The sequence below is a fragment of the Microtus pennsylvanicus genome, chromosome 9, assembly GCF_037038515.1.
Source record: "Microtus pennsylvanicus isolate mMicPen1 chromosome 9, mMicPen1.hap1, whole genome shotgun sequence".
Lineage (NCBI taxonomy): Eukaryota > Metazoa > Chordata > Mammalia > Rodentia > Cricetidae > Microtus > Microtus pennsylvanicus.
Window position 1 is genome coordinate 47,577,710 of NC_134587.1, and position 16,691 is coordinate 47,594,400.

At 47.5% G+C, this 16,691-nt stretch overlaps 1 protein-coding gene across 7 annotated transcripts in view; it reads right to left on the minus strand.

The window, feature by feature from the left end:
- Positions 1-16,691, minus strand: part of Garnl3 (GTPase activating Rap/RanGAP domain like 3) — a 146,405-nt gene that overhangs the window by 21,575 nt on the left and 108,139 nt on the right. For all 7 annotated transcript variants that reach the window (XM_075985910.1, XM_075985911.1, XM_075985908.1 and 4 more), the window contains 5 exons: positions 16,096-16,202; positions 10,409-10,524; positions 8,287-8,391; positions 6,994-7,068; positions 3,089-3,200 (listed from right to left, as the gene is read on the minus strand). In XM_075985910.1, the coding sequence (XP_075842025.1) occupies positions 3,089-3,200; positions 6,994-7,068; positions 8,287-8,391; positions 10,409-10,524; positions 16,096-16,202 (515 nt within the window). The remainder of the gene's footprint in view (positions 1-3,088; positions 3,201-6,993; positions 7,069-8,286; positions 8,392-10,408; positions 10,525-16,095; positions 16,203-16,691) is intronic.

The window sequence follows — 16,691 nt, forward strand, 5'->3', positions numbered from 1 at the left end:
CGTCTCCTTCTTCTTCTTCTGCACTTACTCTTCAAGGCTTTCAAGGCTTCAAGGCTTGGGTTGGTCTGTTTCTTCACAATTTAGGTACAAGGGGATGTGGGGCTCAGTCCTCTTGCAGAAGTAGAAACAGAGCTGGGAGTTGATCCATCTTGGGATGCTTCCCATCAAGGCAGGGCCTCTGTCATTAGGACAGCATCCTCAATGGAGAAGGGGTTCCAGCTCCAGCAGGCATGGAGGGCTCTGGATCTGCCTATATCAGGTCCCATGAGATAAACAGCCTGTCCCTGTCTCCCCTAGTCACACAGGGCTTGCTTCCAGTCCCCCTTTAAAGCTCCCCCCCTTGCTTCTAGTCCTCCCTTTTAGATGGAAGAAGCATCAGTCATTGATACCAGGGGCTCTGTAAACGTGGAATGATCATTCCAGCACTGTCCCATCTGGGTGAACAACTGCAGTTATCTTATGGGTCCACAGGAGCATGAGAAGTGGCAGGCCACTCCACTAAGGGCTCACTTCCTACGGTCTTGAATTTAGATGCCTCATTTCCCCAATAGGCTGGCACTTGTAATGCTCCTATTTAACCAAAGAGGAACTGGATGCTCTAAAGTGTTCATAAAACTCATTCAAGGTCACTGCTTACACTTATGGAGCCAAAAAGGATAGAACACCTCCTCACACCCTGGAAACAGAGGTGCACTGTGTACTGCCAAGCCCAGAGTGGATCAGGATGCATTCCCCATCCACTCCTCAGTGAGCTGAAGGGTTTGTATGCAGACAGGAAGGAGAGAAGGCAAGGACAGGAGAAAGTGACGGACTTAACGGCTGCTTGATTCATTCTTCAATTTTGTAATCGTGGTATAAAGATGAAGTCTTTTAGAGAGAGTGTTTCTATTACCATAAAACAGCTTACTTACTCAGTGACCTGTCCTTCAAAGCAGATTTGCTGCGCTCCCAGTGCAGAGGGTCCTGAGACTTTAAAGACAATGAGCTTGAAAGAAGCAGATTCTCCAGGGCAAGGCTAATGACATGGAGCAAAGGCTAAAGGGCTAGACTGGGCTTAGCCTGAACGAAAGGGACAGACTGACTCACAGAAAACAGCCTGTAATGTGACTGTGTGCAGAGCAGAAAGCAGACTAAGAAATAACAGAACGATGGCACAGAGTGAGATGCAGAAAGAGCTCAGGCTTCCGCGCTGCCAACGCCAACGGCAGGCATCACTGGACAGGGGAAGGACAGCCTGCACGCCTCTCCAAGGCAGAAAGAAAGGGATTTTCTGGAGGATCACTGCAGCCTTTATACCAGTGCCGCTGTGAGACTCTGGATGCAGAGGGACAGCTTCAGAAAACACTTGATAATATTGGTTTGGATCCTAACTTTTTTTTAAAAAAATAAACAATTCTTATTTGTTCTGGGTTTTGCTCTGAGGTTATATCCAGTCTTGACACAGAATACTTTCTTTGATCTCAAAGGAAAACTAGTGCAAAATTCTCAGACCTATTTACCTGAAACTGTGGTTTTGGAAATTGGTGTCAAGGTCAAACCAGAAATGCTGGAGGGGTTTACTGTGCCGAAGAGCAATGTGGCTGGTGTGTGTCAGTCATGTGACTTTATATCGGCCATGCTGTTACTTCAGGCCTCTGCTTCGTCATCGATAAAATCAGAAGACTAAATAGCTAAAGACGGTTTGGATTTTTGAAAATAAAATGAAACTTTTGGCAAAAATCCAAGGATTTTGTGAGCTTTTAGAAGACCACTGGGAACATGGTAAAGACAGCAGCTGCCTGGACCAAAGACCACTGCAGGCACTCGGCACAGGAAGCCAGTGGTCCTGCCATCCTCTCCCCGCAGTTCCAATCCTCGTCCCCAGTGTGTCTCACACGTTCCACTATTATAAACAACTACTCAGCCTTTTGAGGCCAGAGGCTCAGAGAAAGTAGATTTTCTTTTTGGAGCTGGGGGATGAGGAACCCAGGCCTTACGGTCCAGGCAAGTGCTGTACTGCCGAACTATATACACTTGCCCTCTGTTTTCCTCAAACCACAGAGTTTCTCAAATTAAGGATTTAAATTCTGAGCTGATGAGTTTTAAGCTACCTACATTCTATTAACTTAGTCATAGATATAATTAGGTTATGGGAAATAGAATGGGTTTTAAGTTCTCGACATTGTAGTAAATCAGCCATAGATAGAATTAGGTTATGGGACCTCTGGAAAATCACAGGTAAGGCCAGTTTGTTCTCCTGCCACCCCACAGGAAGCCCCTGGCACAGGGCCTGAAACAGAGCAGGGGCGGGGGCTAGTGAGTGTGTTAGGCAGATGTCAGAGGGACAACTAGGCCCTGCTGTATGGCGGGGAGGGGATGTCGTTTCAGAGCACCAAGCCATGCTCACCAAAGAATGTGCTTGTGAAGCCGAGGCTTCTCTAGGGCCTGTGGCTCCCTCAGAAGCCCCAGAGACTTGATGCTTGTGTGTGAGTCCTCTGTTGTTCATTAGGAGTCTGGAGCAATCTGGAGGCACCTGCTGCTGTCCTAGAGTCTGCGTCCTGTCATCACTATGGCCGAGGTTTGCCTTGTGCTGGCTGCTCTGTGTGACTGGTCTAGCTCGCTGTCAGAACTTGCCATTTAGTACCGAGCTGCAATCTGTCTTCTTGTCAAAATCTTTCTGCTTCTCTATCCATAAATACAGTTTTCTAAGATTCATATGATTTGTTTTAGGTATCAAGTTTTTTTTTTCTAGTCAAGATTTTTTTTAAAGGCTTCAAGAAAGCACATGTCTCTAAGAAAATGATATGAAATAGTATGTCTGTCATCATGAGATAAGCACTGAGACGACAGTGAGTGCTTGCTGAAGAATACTCTTTTAGTAGGTGGCTTAGTATCTGGGAACGAATTGGAGATTGGAGGAAGGGATGAACATTCCAGCATGCTGAACTCAAAATATACCCCTCAGAGCGCCTGTCTGAAACAAGGGGTTAATCTGATTAGAAAAACAAACCTGGTTAACTCCCCTTGGGAGCTGACTGGCAGTCACCCACCTTAGAAGTACCACAAGTCACACAAAAAAGGACATCTGTAGGAGTTGCTACTCACTAACCATCCACTAGCAAGACGCCGGCGTCAGTGGAAACCAGCAAGGCCTGGCCCCAGGGCTCTGCGCACACGGCTTCGTGAGGGAAATTACTGCAGAAACACTGGGGTTCCCAAGGCTGTGAGGTGACACAAGCATTGGAGAGTGAGTGGACCAGAAAGAACGCACTGTGTCCCACCAGATGGAAATGCAGAGTGCAACACCTGAAACAGTAACACAGATAGCCCATGGGATGAGCTGCGCCAGGCTCGGCAGCGACCGGGGCCTGGGCTCCATTATCTTCCTTAGGAGAAAACCTCCTTTCAAACACGGGTACCATAGGAAAGCAGTGCCTTCACGCTTCTGGCACCACGGCCTGGCTCTGCACGACCATCATGTTCCTTGGGCAATAGAAACACTGGTAATCGGCTTTCTTTAACACCTAGAAGCTGGGCAAATTGGTGCCTTTTACTTTTTTTTTTTTTAAGAGGGCTGATGTTAGTTTAGCATAAAAGGAAGTCCCAGGTAGCTATTAATTTTTTTCTGTGTTGCTGATTCAACAAAATCGTTAAACATTACATATTACAAGAGATTGATATTGTCTTAATATATAGGTGCTTACTGACCCATATAAGGCCATAAAATCTTAAAGTGAAAACAGCACATGTTTACAGGAAATTCCTCCAGGTCGCTGTGTGGACCTTCACACCACACGAACACTTTTTCTGTTCCCCAGGTGACATGTCACACTTCCTGGGACCTTATTCATTTCTGTGTCTGGGGTAAAGTTAGCTCTCCCTCACCTCCCTTACAACGGCCCCTGAGGTGGGTGTGAAGGCCAAGAGGTGGGCAAGCACTATTTGCTAGGATCTTAGTCACACGGTGTTGTGGACAGTTTTTGTTTTTGTAGCACTAGAAATCGAACCCAGGGCCTCTCGTATGCCAGGCAAGTGCCCTCCCCCAGAGCTATGCCCCTAGTGCTGAGAACTGCAAACGGTTCCAACAGGCATTCATTTTCTTTCCGACACCTCTCTTAGCCCTATTGTGGTTTCTGGGGATAAGTGGAAGGCTTCCATCTTCACTTCTATTCTCAACTAGTCCTAAGTGCCGACAGACTCAGCTGGGCAGCAGAAGAACCTGTGTTTGCTCTTGTGGTATGTGTGACTGCCCAGGAGAGACATGTTCACATCCTCCAAGTTTAAGGAAGGCCAAGGACCACCTTCAAGAAGTGAGCCTAACACTGGATTGTCTCTAGCTGAGCAAAGAGCAGGCTTCCCCTTCAGGACCCACAGCCTCAGACTTGCAAAGACGGGACTGCATTGTTCTGAAGAGGCAGCCTAGAGAATACTGACATTTTCTAAGCTGAAAAAGGAAAACACTGAGACAGGTCACCAACTGAAATATTTCCTCTAGAAGGGGTCTGGCAATTCTGAGTTGGCAATGTATAGCTACAGGAATTGAAAATGAAGAGGAAAATATATATAAATGGAGACAGACTTTGAAACTGACACTTTAGGTAATACCAAGACAGAACAATGGAGTTGTGTGTGTGTGTGTGCATGTGTGTGTGTGTATACATGTGTGCATGCACATACACGTTTGTGCAGGTACATGTGCAAGTCTGAGGCTGACACCATGATGTGTTCCTTAGTTACGTATTTCCTTGCCCTCTGAGACAGGGTCTCACTGAACCCTAAGCTCACCAGTTCTGCTGGACTAGCCGGCCAGCAAGGGTTTGGAGAGACCCCATTGAGAACTGGGGTTTAGGCATGAAACACCACACTGGGCTTGTCTGTGGGTGCTGGGGATCTGAACTCAGGTCCTGAATCTCCTCACTGAGATAGCACCAGAGTTCTCAACTGAGTCTTTTAAAAAATACAATGATTTTAATACTTTCGTGCGTATGGGTATTTTGCCTGCTTGTATGTCCATGTACCATATGCACGTAGGGTGTTTGCAGGCCAGAAGATGGCATCAACCCCCCTGCGGCTTTTGTGGCAGCCAGTTGTTAGGCATCATGTGGGGGTGGGGATGGGATCCCAGTCCTCTGGATGAGCAGTCATCAACTGAGTCTTAATAGCAAAGCGTCCCCTGGCAGGCGGACACACACAGAAGGGCTCTTCACCTGGAAGACCCAAGGTTCTCTGAAGAGTCTCTCCAAGGGTGGACCAGGGAGCTCTCTGGTTATATGATCCCAGCAACAAAAGCAGCTTTTTCTTGTGCACTAGGACAAGTTTTTGTGATCATACCTTTGTTTGAAAGATGTGCTTAAGGACTTAAGAATGTCAGGAAATCTCAGTACCATTTTATAAAGCACTTAGAAACACTGTGAATTGCCACCACACACAAATGACAGAGTCGGACCTTCTGCAGCTTGGGAAAGGATGTCTCATCATTTTATCAGAAGGTGCTGTGTTTTGTCAGGGTCAATTGCATTAAATTTTTAAAAACCCTGCTTATTTATTTTCTTGTTTATTTATTTAGTGTGTGTGTGCATGTATGTGTGCGTGTGCATGTGTGTGTCTGTGTGTGCATGTGTATGCATGTGCGTGTGTGTGCGTGCGTCTGCATCTGCACCTGAGGAGGTCAGAAGACAACTTATCAGCTCTCTCCTTCCACCATGTGGGTGACAGGGACTGACCTCAGGTGGTCAGGCACAGTGGCGATTCCCATTTGAACCATCTCGCTGGCTCTTAGTTGCATAAAACGTTTTGTTTTTATTTTTATGTGTGAGTGTGTGTCTGTAAGCACATACGTGGGTGTTGAGAGAGGCTAGAAGGGGACCCCTTGGAGCTGGAGCTACAGGTAGATGTGGACAGCCTGATGTGGGTGCTGGGACTGAACTTGGGTTCTCTTTAAGAGTGGTAAGTCCTCTTCCAGTCCCCTGCTCTGTCCTTGATGATCACCTATCCTACTCACCCCAGCCTCCAAAACTAAAAATAGGAAGTAGATAGGCTACGAAGCTTGCTGTTTGGCTATGTACCTATACACATTGCAACGGTTTCTCACCTACACTCCTTTGAACAGCAATCCCTGAGGACTAGTTAGAAGAGCAACCTGACGGTAAACTCTGGGAAGCTGGCACAGCACAGCTACTTGGAAGAGGGTCTCAATGAGGAACTGTCTGCACTGGGTTGCCTGTCAGGGGCTGTCTGAGCTGATGTGGAAAGACTCAGCTCACCGAGGGCAGCACCATTCCCTAGGCAGAGTGCCCTGAACTGTGCAACATGGGCAGTCAAGCTGAGCACAAGCATGCATGGGTGCATTTACCTCTTTCTGTGTGGATGTGGATGTGAGAAGCTCCCATCACTGAGGCTTCTCTATGGTGATGACTGGCCTAGGTGAGCTAAAATAAGCCCTTCATCTCCTACTGTGCTTTCTGCCAGAATATTCTATTACAGCATTGAAACATTACAGGTATGGAACTAGGACAGCAGCCTTTCAAGCCCACGCCCAACCTGTTGGATTAGAGCAGTGCTTCTCAGCCTCCCTAACACGGTGACCCTCAATTCCTCATGGTGTGGTGACCCCAACCATAAAATCATTTTATCGCTACTTCATAACTGTAATTTTGCCACTGTTATGAACTATAAATATCTGATACACAGGATATCCATATGTAACCCCAAAGGTTGAGAACCACTAGATTAGAGGCTGGCGTTGACTCAGACTCCCTCTAAGAATCCCGGCTCCAGAGTCTCGCTGTTTGTATTGGGCTGAGGTCAGATGACCTAAAAGCACACGGAGCTTCGTATGAGGAGCACTTTCGAAACCAGCACTCTGTCTATCTATGCACACGAATGCAGGCATGCGCTACATGACCCGGGCTCCCGAGGACTCTGAAAGGGACCTCCTCCTGCCCCAACTGTTGCCATAACTTCACTGAGCACAAAGAATATCCACGATTCAGAGAGAAAGCATCAACTACTTACCTCTTTCTTACACATCCCTGAAGTTGCCAAGCTGGATGGGGCATCCCCTCTCACAATGGACTTGAGTTTCAGGGCCTAGTGGGCAGAGATGCCACTTAGGGTTTGGTGTCAGACAGTGAAAGAACGGCAGGGTAAACAGCCAAGGCTTGGGAGAAAGCAATGAGTCAGGAGAAGTTTGGGGTTAAAACTGCAGGATCCTCTGCTGACTTATCGCTGATAAGGAGTTAAGGAGACTGTGGCGCTCCGTACCAGGGTTACGGCCCAGACTAGACAGTCGTGTTCTTTACCAGGGTTACGGCCCAGACTAGACAGTGGTGCTCTATACCCAGGTTATGACCCAGACTAGACAGTGATGCTCTGTACCGGGGTTATGGCCTAGATCACACCTACTGTTTTTGGCATTTAAACTAGTTCTATTAGTTCTGTGATTTCAAAACTAAGAATGCGAAAAATACAGATTCCCAGGACCTTTTCAGTCTTGATGGCTCAAGAGTCCCTGAAAGGACAGGCCATTTAGTTTTAAGATGTTAAAAAATTAGCCGGGCAGTGGTGGCGCACACATTTAATCCCAGCACTCAGTGAGGCAGAGGCAGGCAGATCTCTGTGAGTTAAAAGTCAGCCTGGTCTACAGTGAGAGTTCCAGGACAGTCAGAGATGCACAGAGAAACCCTGTCTTGAAAAACCAAAAAAAGAGAAGATTTAAAAAAATATGTTTACTTTTCTATTTTGCTTGTTCATATATGTACATGGGTGTGTATGTATGTTATGTGTATTATGCATGCCATGGTGCAATCATGGAGGTCAGAGGACAACTTGTGGCAATTACATGGAAGACAGAGGACAACTTGCAAGATTCGGTTCTCTAGGTTGCCAGCTTGGTGGCAAGTTCCCTCGCCGGCTAATCCATCTTGCCAGCCCCAGTTATCTTCAACAAAGACTGATGTATATTTTTTAAAAAATGTGACCTCTGTCTCTAAGCAGTCATTGGTCACAGGATCCTCCATTATCTACTTGCCTTGCGGCTTAGGGTCCCCCCCCCCATGTCTATGGCTGGAGGTCCCTCCTCTTCCTACTGAAAACTTGGAGCTGAGAAATGCTAGTTTTACCAGGGAAGTGAGGCAGAGAGAGGGGAATCTCCTCCAAGGCCTGACAGTCAAGGATACACAGAGAAGCCCTATCTTGAAAAAACAAAACAAAACAACAGAACAACAAGACCCCCCCAATCCTAAACAAAGTATCCTGTGGGGGTGTCTGATCTGGAGGGACTCACAAGCGTACTTCTCAAGGCTGTACCTGTCCTATCCTAACAAACTCGGCCTGGCGGGCCTCCTCTTTCTTCCGTGCTGACTTGGGTGACTCAGGTAAAACATCACTAAAAGACCGCCGATTGAGCATGTTCTAAAAAAAAAAAAAACAAGGTTGGGATTCCTCAGACAGTCAAGTCTCATCCTTTGGTGTCTAAAGCACGCATGCACACATGAATGCACATGTGCACGTGTGCGCGCACCCACACACACATGCGTATGCACACATGTGCACACACATGCACACACACGCACACACACAGTCACACGCATGCATGCGCACGTACACACATGCACACACACGCACCTATTCATCTAATCAGTACTATTTCTACCAGCAGCATTCGCTCATTCAGTACTGTGGCAGACACAGGGACAAAGTCTAGACATATAGAGCCACTGTGTAAAAGCTGAGAACACAGCCTTTAGACCAGGTAAACCAGCAGTTTCTTCACTCACTAGCATTGTAACTGAGGCCTCCGCATGGCACAGCTGCAGGATGCCAGTCCCATGGAGTGGCACCCTGGGAACCCAGCACACTGAATTCCATGGGAATGGCACTCCTGACCTGTGTGGCCGACACCCATCTCCCAGGAGTGTGGTGGGGATCAGTGAGGGAATGGACAGAGGCTACTTAGCGTGGTCCTTGGTCTTTCCTTCCAAATGGCTCATTAAGCCTTGAGCGAGTGCCCCGACTCCACCAGTCTCGGGGACCTGGCAGACACAGCCTCTGTCTTGGTAGATCACAGAGGCTGGTGGACTAGCAGACGTAGAGGCTAGTAGGACTAGCATGTTTGGTCTGGTCACTGATAGAAAGGGGAGCTGTAGAAGGGAGATGACTTCATCTAGAGGTAACAGTACCTGGGCTGAGGCCCGAGGGACATGATTACTCACTATGTGGGTCTCTCTGAAGCCTTCCCTGACCTGTGAGTATTTGCTCTGTCAGGTCCTGGGGTTAGCCCGCTCATTTCCTGAGACCTGCCATACTACCAGCCAGACGGAAGTCAAGCGCTGCTAGAAAAGGAGGTGCCATGTGCAGAGAGAAAGGACCAGTATGCTCTCCTTCATTTTGACAGCCTGTCCCCCTGGGTGAGTGACAGCAGACAGCTCTCATTTACATACATCACCCGAGATTAATTACTTTTATTGGAGTTCTGGAATGAATGACAAAATTTTAAGATGATTTTTAACTTGTTCTGTGCTTCCTTTTTAGGGAAATTAAAAAATTAAATTAAAGCCAGGTGGTGGTGGTGGATCACACCTTTAACCCCAGCACTTGGGAGGCAGAGGCAGACGAATCTCTGTGAGTTCGAGGCCAGTCTGGTAGACAAGAGCTAGTTCCAGGACAGGCTTCAAAGCTACAGAGAAACACTGTCTCAAAAAAAACAAAAATAAATAAATAAACAAACAAACGTGTGTGAATACGTGTCATACATATATGTGGAGGTTGAAGGACAACTTGTGGGGTTGGCTCTTTCTTTTTGCTGTGTGGGTCCCAGAAGCAGACTCAGGCTGTCAGGCTTGGAGTCCAGGGGTTTACTTGCTGAGCCATCCCACTGGTCCCGGGGAAATGGTTTTTAAATAATGATTTTACTCTCTTGGTGACCTCATACTCAGGCTGGAGACCTCCTAAGAGCATGTGTACTGCTGAGGTGACAGGAAAGGGTGGAGTCTCATCAGTGTAGACAATGCCCTGGGCCTACGAAGTATCCAGCACAAAGTGGGTGTCCCTCAATGGAGACACTGCTTCAGCATCTGATCATAGCGATCATAGAGACAGACAGAAAACCACCAGAAAACCCAAGTAAGTGCTTGGTCGTTCCTCTCTCTCCAGCATTTTTGCCAGTTCATCATCTGTGTCTCTAGTACCAAGGACAGCACCACTATACAGCAGCGGTGGGTTCGGGTGCTGACTTATACTCTGTGCCCACCTATACCTTAGACCACAGCTTCGTAAGGACCATATCCTTGCACAAAGATGCTCAATGACCCTCCTTGTCATGGAGAATGTTAGCTGTGTGGCATCAGGTTATCAGGCAGCAAGCCCTGTGGGAGCTCAGGCTAGATCTACGCTCTCCAGAAGCCCCACGGGAGAAAGGAAACACAGGTACCTTATGCAAATCTGGCATCAAATCCTGGTGTAAGGAGCGAATCAACATGTCCAGAGTACGCCGGCGTTTCTGGGCAAAGGTTGGGGTTTCCAAAGTGGCTTTCTCACCATTAATCACTGAAACAAAGGGAAAAGGGCATTGCAGTCATTACTAGCTAGTGACGAGTGCTCTCTGAAGTGAAGTGATGCCACCTGTCACTATAATGCTAGCATTAGAACTGGGAAATGGAGTGTCTCCCAAAATGTCAAGGGCATGGCCCCAGCTCATGGATCCAATCATTGGCAGTTATCTTGGATCAGGAAGGCTCTGATTTTATCAGTGGCCAACCTACTGGTGGGTTAACACTTTGTTTATTGGTGCGTGGTGGAGGCGTATGTAAGTGAGGTCTACTTGAAGAAGCAGGTCACAGGGTAGTGCTTTTGAAAGATGGCTCTTGTCCCCTGGTCCTTTCTCTTGTTCTCTCTGCTTCCTGGCTACTGCGAGGTGAGCAAGGTCCCGCCATCGTGTCTTGCTGCCACCATGATGGTTGCTACCTTAAACCAGGTAATGAGAGAAGGCTCCATAAGCATTAACTAAAACAAGCCTTTTCTTCTTTCATTCCCCCACCCCAACAACATTTCTCTGTGTGGCCCTGGCTGTCCTGGAACTTGCTCTGTAGGCCAGGCTGGCCTTGAACTCAGAGATACACCTGCTTCTGCCTCCTGAGAGCCTGTGTCACCGCTGTCCGGCCTTTTAATTGTTTTTCTCAGGTATTTTACCACAATGATGAAAAATGGTTAAATAAACGGGCATTACCATTGATCTAACCTTCACTTCATGGGAGAATGCTTCAAATTTCAATCCCAAAGTATAGATTTATATAATCTGTAGGCATATTTATCTTCCCTTTCTTGTTGGAGAGTAAGCGTCCAGAGCAGAGCACAGATCTAATCTTAAAGACCGTGTTAGCTAGGGTGTCATTCAGCGGTTCCCTGGGACCAATTATGTGTGTGTGTGTATGTGTGTGTGTGTGTGTGTGTATGTGTGTGTGTGTTTGTTGCAGCTTGTTGAAAAGAAAGAGCTGCTTTAGCACAGGACTTGGGTTCTTAGCTGATTGAATGTTTCTTCTGGAAACAGTTAAGCATTTCACGGACTACAGACGCTATGATCCAACAAGGTAGAGTGTGCGGTTACCCATCAGAGCTCAGACAGGTGTGTCCAAGAGGTTTAGCACAAAGTCGTGGGTGTGGAACCCAGTCTGTGACTGATGTGGAGTCTTAAGCACAATCCTATTATTATAGATGGCTGCTGTCATTTAAGTTACACCACACACACCCAGTACAGTGTTAGGCACATTGAACAGAGTAAGTATTTTCTCTCAGTTTTCTCATCCAGAGGGTCAATGGGAAGGCCTCTTCATGGACTGAAAACAGAACTTGCTGGGGACAAGGGATTCCCTAGACACTTCATATGGGCTTGTTACTATATGGCATTCCCTTAGGAGTTTCTGAAGTGCACAATCAGGATGTTCTCTTTTGCTTTCTTGAGGATTTTCCCAATTAGTACCTTAGAAAATTACATATTTTTGTTTTTTATTAACTAATTAATTGTTTTCCCAACCTTCCTCCTACTTTCTCTTCAGAAAAGGGCAGGCCTCCCTTGTATATCAGCCAGCCATGACATACCAAAGTTGTAGTAAGACTAGGCACTGCCTATTAAGGGTGGACGAGGCAACCTAGGAGGAGTAAAGGGGACCCAAAGCAGGCAAGAATCAGAGACAGCCCCTGCTCCCCCTATTAGGAGTCCCATAGAAGTTAGACAACTGTAACATATGTGCAGAGGGCTTAGGTCAGTCACATGCAAGCTCTCTGGCTGGTGGTTCCTATCAGCCTAGGTTAGTTGATTGTGTGTGTGTGTTTGTGGTGTCCTTGGCCCCTCTGACTCCCCTAATCTTTCCTCCCTCTCTCCCATAAGATTCCCCGAGGTCTGCCTATTGTTTGGCTGTGGGTTTCTGTGTCTGTTTCCATCAGTTGCTGGGCACTGATATTTATGGACACCTAATTTTTGATAAAAAAGCCAGAAATATACAATGGAAAAAAGAAAGCATCTTCAACAAATTGTGTTGGTTTAACTGGATGTCAACATGTAGAAGAATGCAGATAGATCCTTTTTTTTTTTTTTTTTTTGGTTTTTTCGAGACAGGGTTTCTCTGTAGCTTTGGTGCCTGTCCCGGAACTAGCTCTTGTAGACCAGGCTGGCCTTGAACTCCCAGAGATCTGCCTGCCTCTGCCTCCCGAGTGCTGGGATTAAAGGCATGTGCCACCACTGCCCGGCCGATAAATCCATTTCTATCACCTTACAAAAAACTCAAGTCCAAGTGGATCAAAGACCTCAACATAAAACCAGATACACTGGACCTGACAGAAGAGAAAGTGGGGAATAGTCTTGAAAGCTTTGGCACAGGAGACAACTTCCCAAACAGAATACCAGTTACAAAGGCACGGAGATCAATAGTTAATAAATGGAACCTTGTGAGACTGGAAAGCTTCTGTAAGGCAAAGGATATCATAAAAAGGACAAAATGGCAGCCTACAGAATGGGAAAACACCAACTCCACATCTGACAGGGGGCTGATTTCCAAAATATATAAAGAACTTAAAAAACAAGACATCAACAAACCAAATAACCCAATTAAAATAATGGGTACAGATCTAAACAGAGAATTCTCAATGGAGGAATCTCAAAGGGCTGAGGGCAAACTTTTCTCTCTCTCTCTCTCTCTGTGTGTGTGTGTGTGTGTATGTGTGTGTGTGTGTGTGTGTATATATATATATATATATATATATATATATATGAGAGAGAGAGAGAAAGAGAGAGACAGAGAGACAGACAGAGAGAGAGAGAGAGAGAGAGAGAGAGAGAGAGAGAGAGAGAGAGAGAGAGAGAGAGACAGGGTTTCTCTACATTGTACTTGCTGTACTGATCTCACTCTGTAGACCAGGCTGGCCTGGAATTCGCTCTGTGGGCCTAATTTTTTTTTTTTTTTTTTTTTTGTGGGCCTAATTTTTCCACTTGATTCTGATGTATGGGTCCCAGTGTTGTTCTCTGAACATCTGAGGCTAAAGCACCACAGGCTCTGGGCTCTTGCTACCAGCGCCCTACAGAACACTCATCTACTCTGCCTGGCTCCTTCCTTCCTTCAAGCTGCAGCAACTGTTTGTTTGTTTGATGCTTCCTATCTGACACTCTGGGCTTGAACCACATGGAATTTCTCAAGTCTGGATGAGCTGAAAATGCAGCCTATCTGGTAACACTGTACTTCATTGGCTGGAGAGCACCGCCTGGCTGGAGCCTGGTGCACTCTCTCCAGTCTACCACAGCCCCAGGGTTCCTCACTGTCGTCTCTTACCCTCTGTCCCTGTCCCTCCAACACGAATATGTGACCCGTGTCCCAGTCACTGAACTGGCCCATGGACATGGAAGGTACAGAATCATCACCTCTGCCAAGTGGTTTGCAATCTGCTGCTGCTTCTAACGGGGGCAGAGAATTTCCCCATGACCCTGCCATGGGCCAAAACTAACAGTGTGCAGAGTACCCAGCTACACATCTTTAAGGGCTGTTCCCACCAGGAGACGGTTGTGAAGCATGTGGAGGCCCTGGGAGGGGCTGCTGGGATTTTGGAGGGAAGAGCCCCTTCAGCCAGCTTGGTTGTGAGTGGGATACATTTGGTAACTGGAGTTACGTGACATCCATCCCTTCAAGTGCACTGACACGACAGATATGGCCTGGGAACCTTGTGTGGCTGCTGATGGAGGACTCACGTGTAGGGTTATGGAGGAGACTAGGTAAATAAGAAGACAAAGGTGGGGGCTGGAGAGATGGCTCAGGGCTTAAGAAGCATTTGCTGCTAGTGGCACAGGCCTTTAATCCCAGCATTCAGGTGGCAGAAACAGGCAGATCTCTGGGGAGTTTCTGGTCCACACAGTGAATTCAAAGCTATCCAGGGCTACATGAGACCTGTCTCAAAAAACCAAAACCAAAAACCAAAACTGCAGAACTTCCTACTGTAGTAGAGGATCTGGGTTTCATTCCCAGCACCCATATTGAGCAGCTCATAACTCTGGGTCCAAGGGAATAGTTCAGTGTTCCCTCTTCTGGCCTCCATGGGCACAGCACCTGCATGCATGTGGTGCAATACACATATACACATAAAATTAAATAAACCTTTAAAAAAGAAACAAAGGAAGGACAATATGTCATCCAGCTCTTGCCTGGCCCGTGGCACTAGTTCTGGCCAACTCTGAAGGAGACTGAAGACTAGAAGCTGAGTATCAGGTATAGATGTGGGATACTGTGAGTCTCTGGCCTCAGTCAATGCCACCGTGGAGTCAGGTGACCCAGATGGACTCAATGAGAGGACAGGAGCTTTCCCAAATGCTCTCAAACTACACAGCAACAGTGACAGAATTAGGCACTGTGTACGTGGGTGTGGGGGACGGGTAGATGCCAGAGGGGCAGCTGCAGCCTCTAGTGTGCTGGCAGGAGAGGGCACAGAGCAGGTGACAGAGCAGGTGACACTCCTAGGGCTCCAGGGCTGACAGTCCTTTAGGAAGAGATTGCAGTGGATGGAGACCAGAGTCCTGATTCTGACCAGTAGGTCCTGTCGGGCTTTCTAGACATAACACCAAGGATGCTCTGAGGAGGTGTGGCCAGCTTCTGTCACGTGAATATGGGAGCTCAGAGTCAGGTCTTGGGAATCATCACAAAGCTAGGATTCACGTGCACTAGTTCACCGGCTAGTGAGGCTGGGGCGGGAAGGTTCTGCGTATTCTGCCCACACCCCACACCTCTGCACACTCTGCCCACACCCCACACCCCTGCACACTCTGTTCACACCCCACACCCCTGCACACTCTGTTCACACCCCACACCCCTGCACACTCTGTTCACACCCCACACCCCTGCACACTCTGTTCACACCCCACACCCCTGCACACTCTGTTCACACCACACACCCCTGCACACTCTGTTCACACCACACACCCCTGCACACTCTGTTCATACCACACACCTTTGCACACTCTATTCACACCCCCACACCCCTGCACACTCTGCCCACACCCCACACCCCTGCACACCCTATTCACACCCCCACACCCCTGCACACTCTGTTCACACCACACACCCCTGCACACTCTGTTCACACCACACACCCCTGCACACTCTGTTCACACCACACACCCCTGCACTCTGTTCACACCACACACCTTTGCACACTCTGTTCACACCCCACACCCCTGCACACTCTGTTCATACCCCTACACCCCACACCCCTGCACACACACACCCTCCTTGTCCCGAAGGGTGTATCATCACCATTTCCCCACTCTGCTCAGATAAAGACAGATAAGTATCGACTGAGACTCAGAATGGTAGCATCAGAACCCGGGGCAGCAAGGGCAGTCTGAGGCCCCCAGGCACTGTGAGTGGTGAAGGCAGACAGCAAAGCAGGTGCAGGGACAGAAAGTGTAGATGAGGACCCAGTAGAAGACCTAGCTAATACTGCTAGACACTAAACCTGGGCAACGGAAGAACAGGTATGGGCTATCTAACGGTGACACGTTCTTATACAGTGTCTGGGAGCGTAGGAAGAGACACATCATTGTTCATGTGGAACAACTGACAGGAGCATTTCAAAACAACTTACATTTCACAAGCAAAAAGTCCCTGAATTCCTGGTGGTCTGTAAACACCGGTGGGGATGGCAAGGGTGGGCCAAAAAGTGGCACACTTTCTTCTGAAAATATTTTCAGCCTATGTAGAGAACATTCCAGAATTAGTTGGTTCTCTTCTTCAAAGATCACCGATATTTTTGCAAGTCAATGTGTCCAGAGATCTATGTACTATGTCACCTCTGAGCACCCCCTTCCAGGGGAGACCCAGTCTTTAGGGTTAATCCACTAGCCTAAGGTGGATTAATGGTGCCCTGAACAACCATGCACACTAGGCAGGAAGTCTGGACTTTAAGGCTTGCTCAACATGCCAGAGGTGCTTGTACTCCTTCTTCACCGGGTTCAAGGTTCCAGGGGGATGAATACTTTTCACAAATCTTTGAAGTCAGTAAAAGACTGAGCTGAAGTTCAAGCTGTCTTCCCTAACTGATAGAAATCAGCATTCCTTTCACGACATCTTTCTAACAGATTAGTGTGGAGAAATGTATGGACATGTGGGCAAGGTAGTCTAGAGGAAGGGCATGGTGGCCAGGGTCAGACAGAATGACTTCCCTACAAAACACCAAACTAA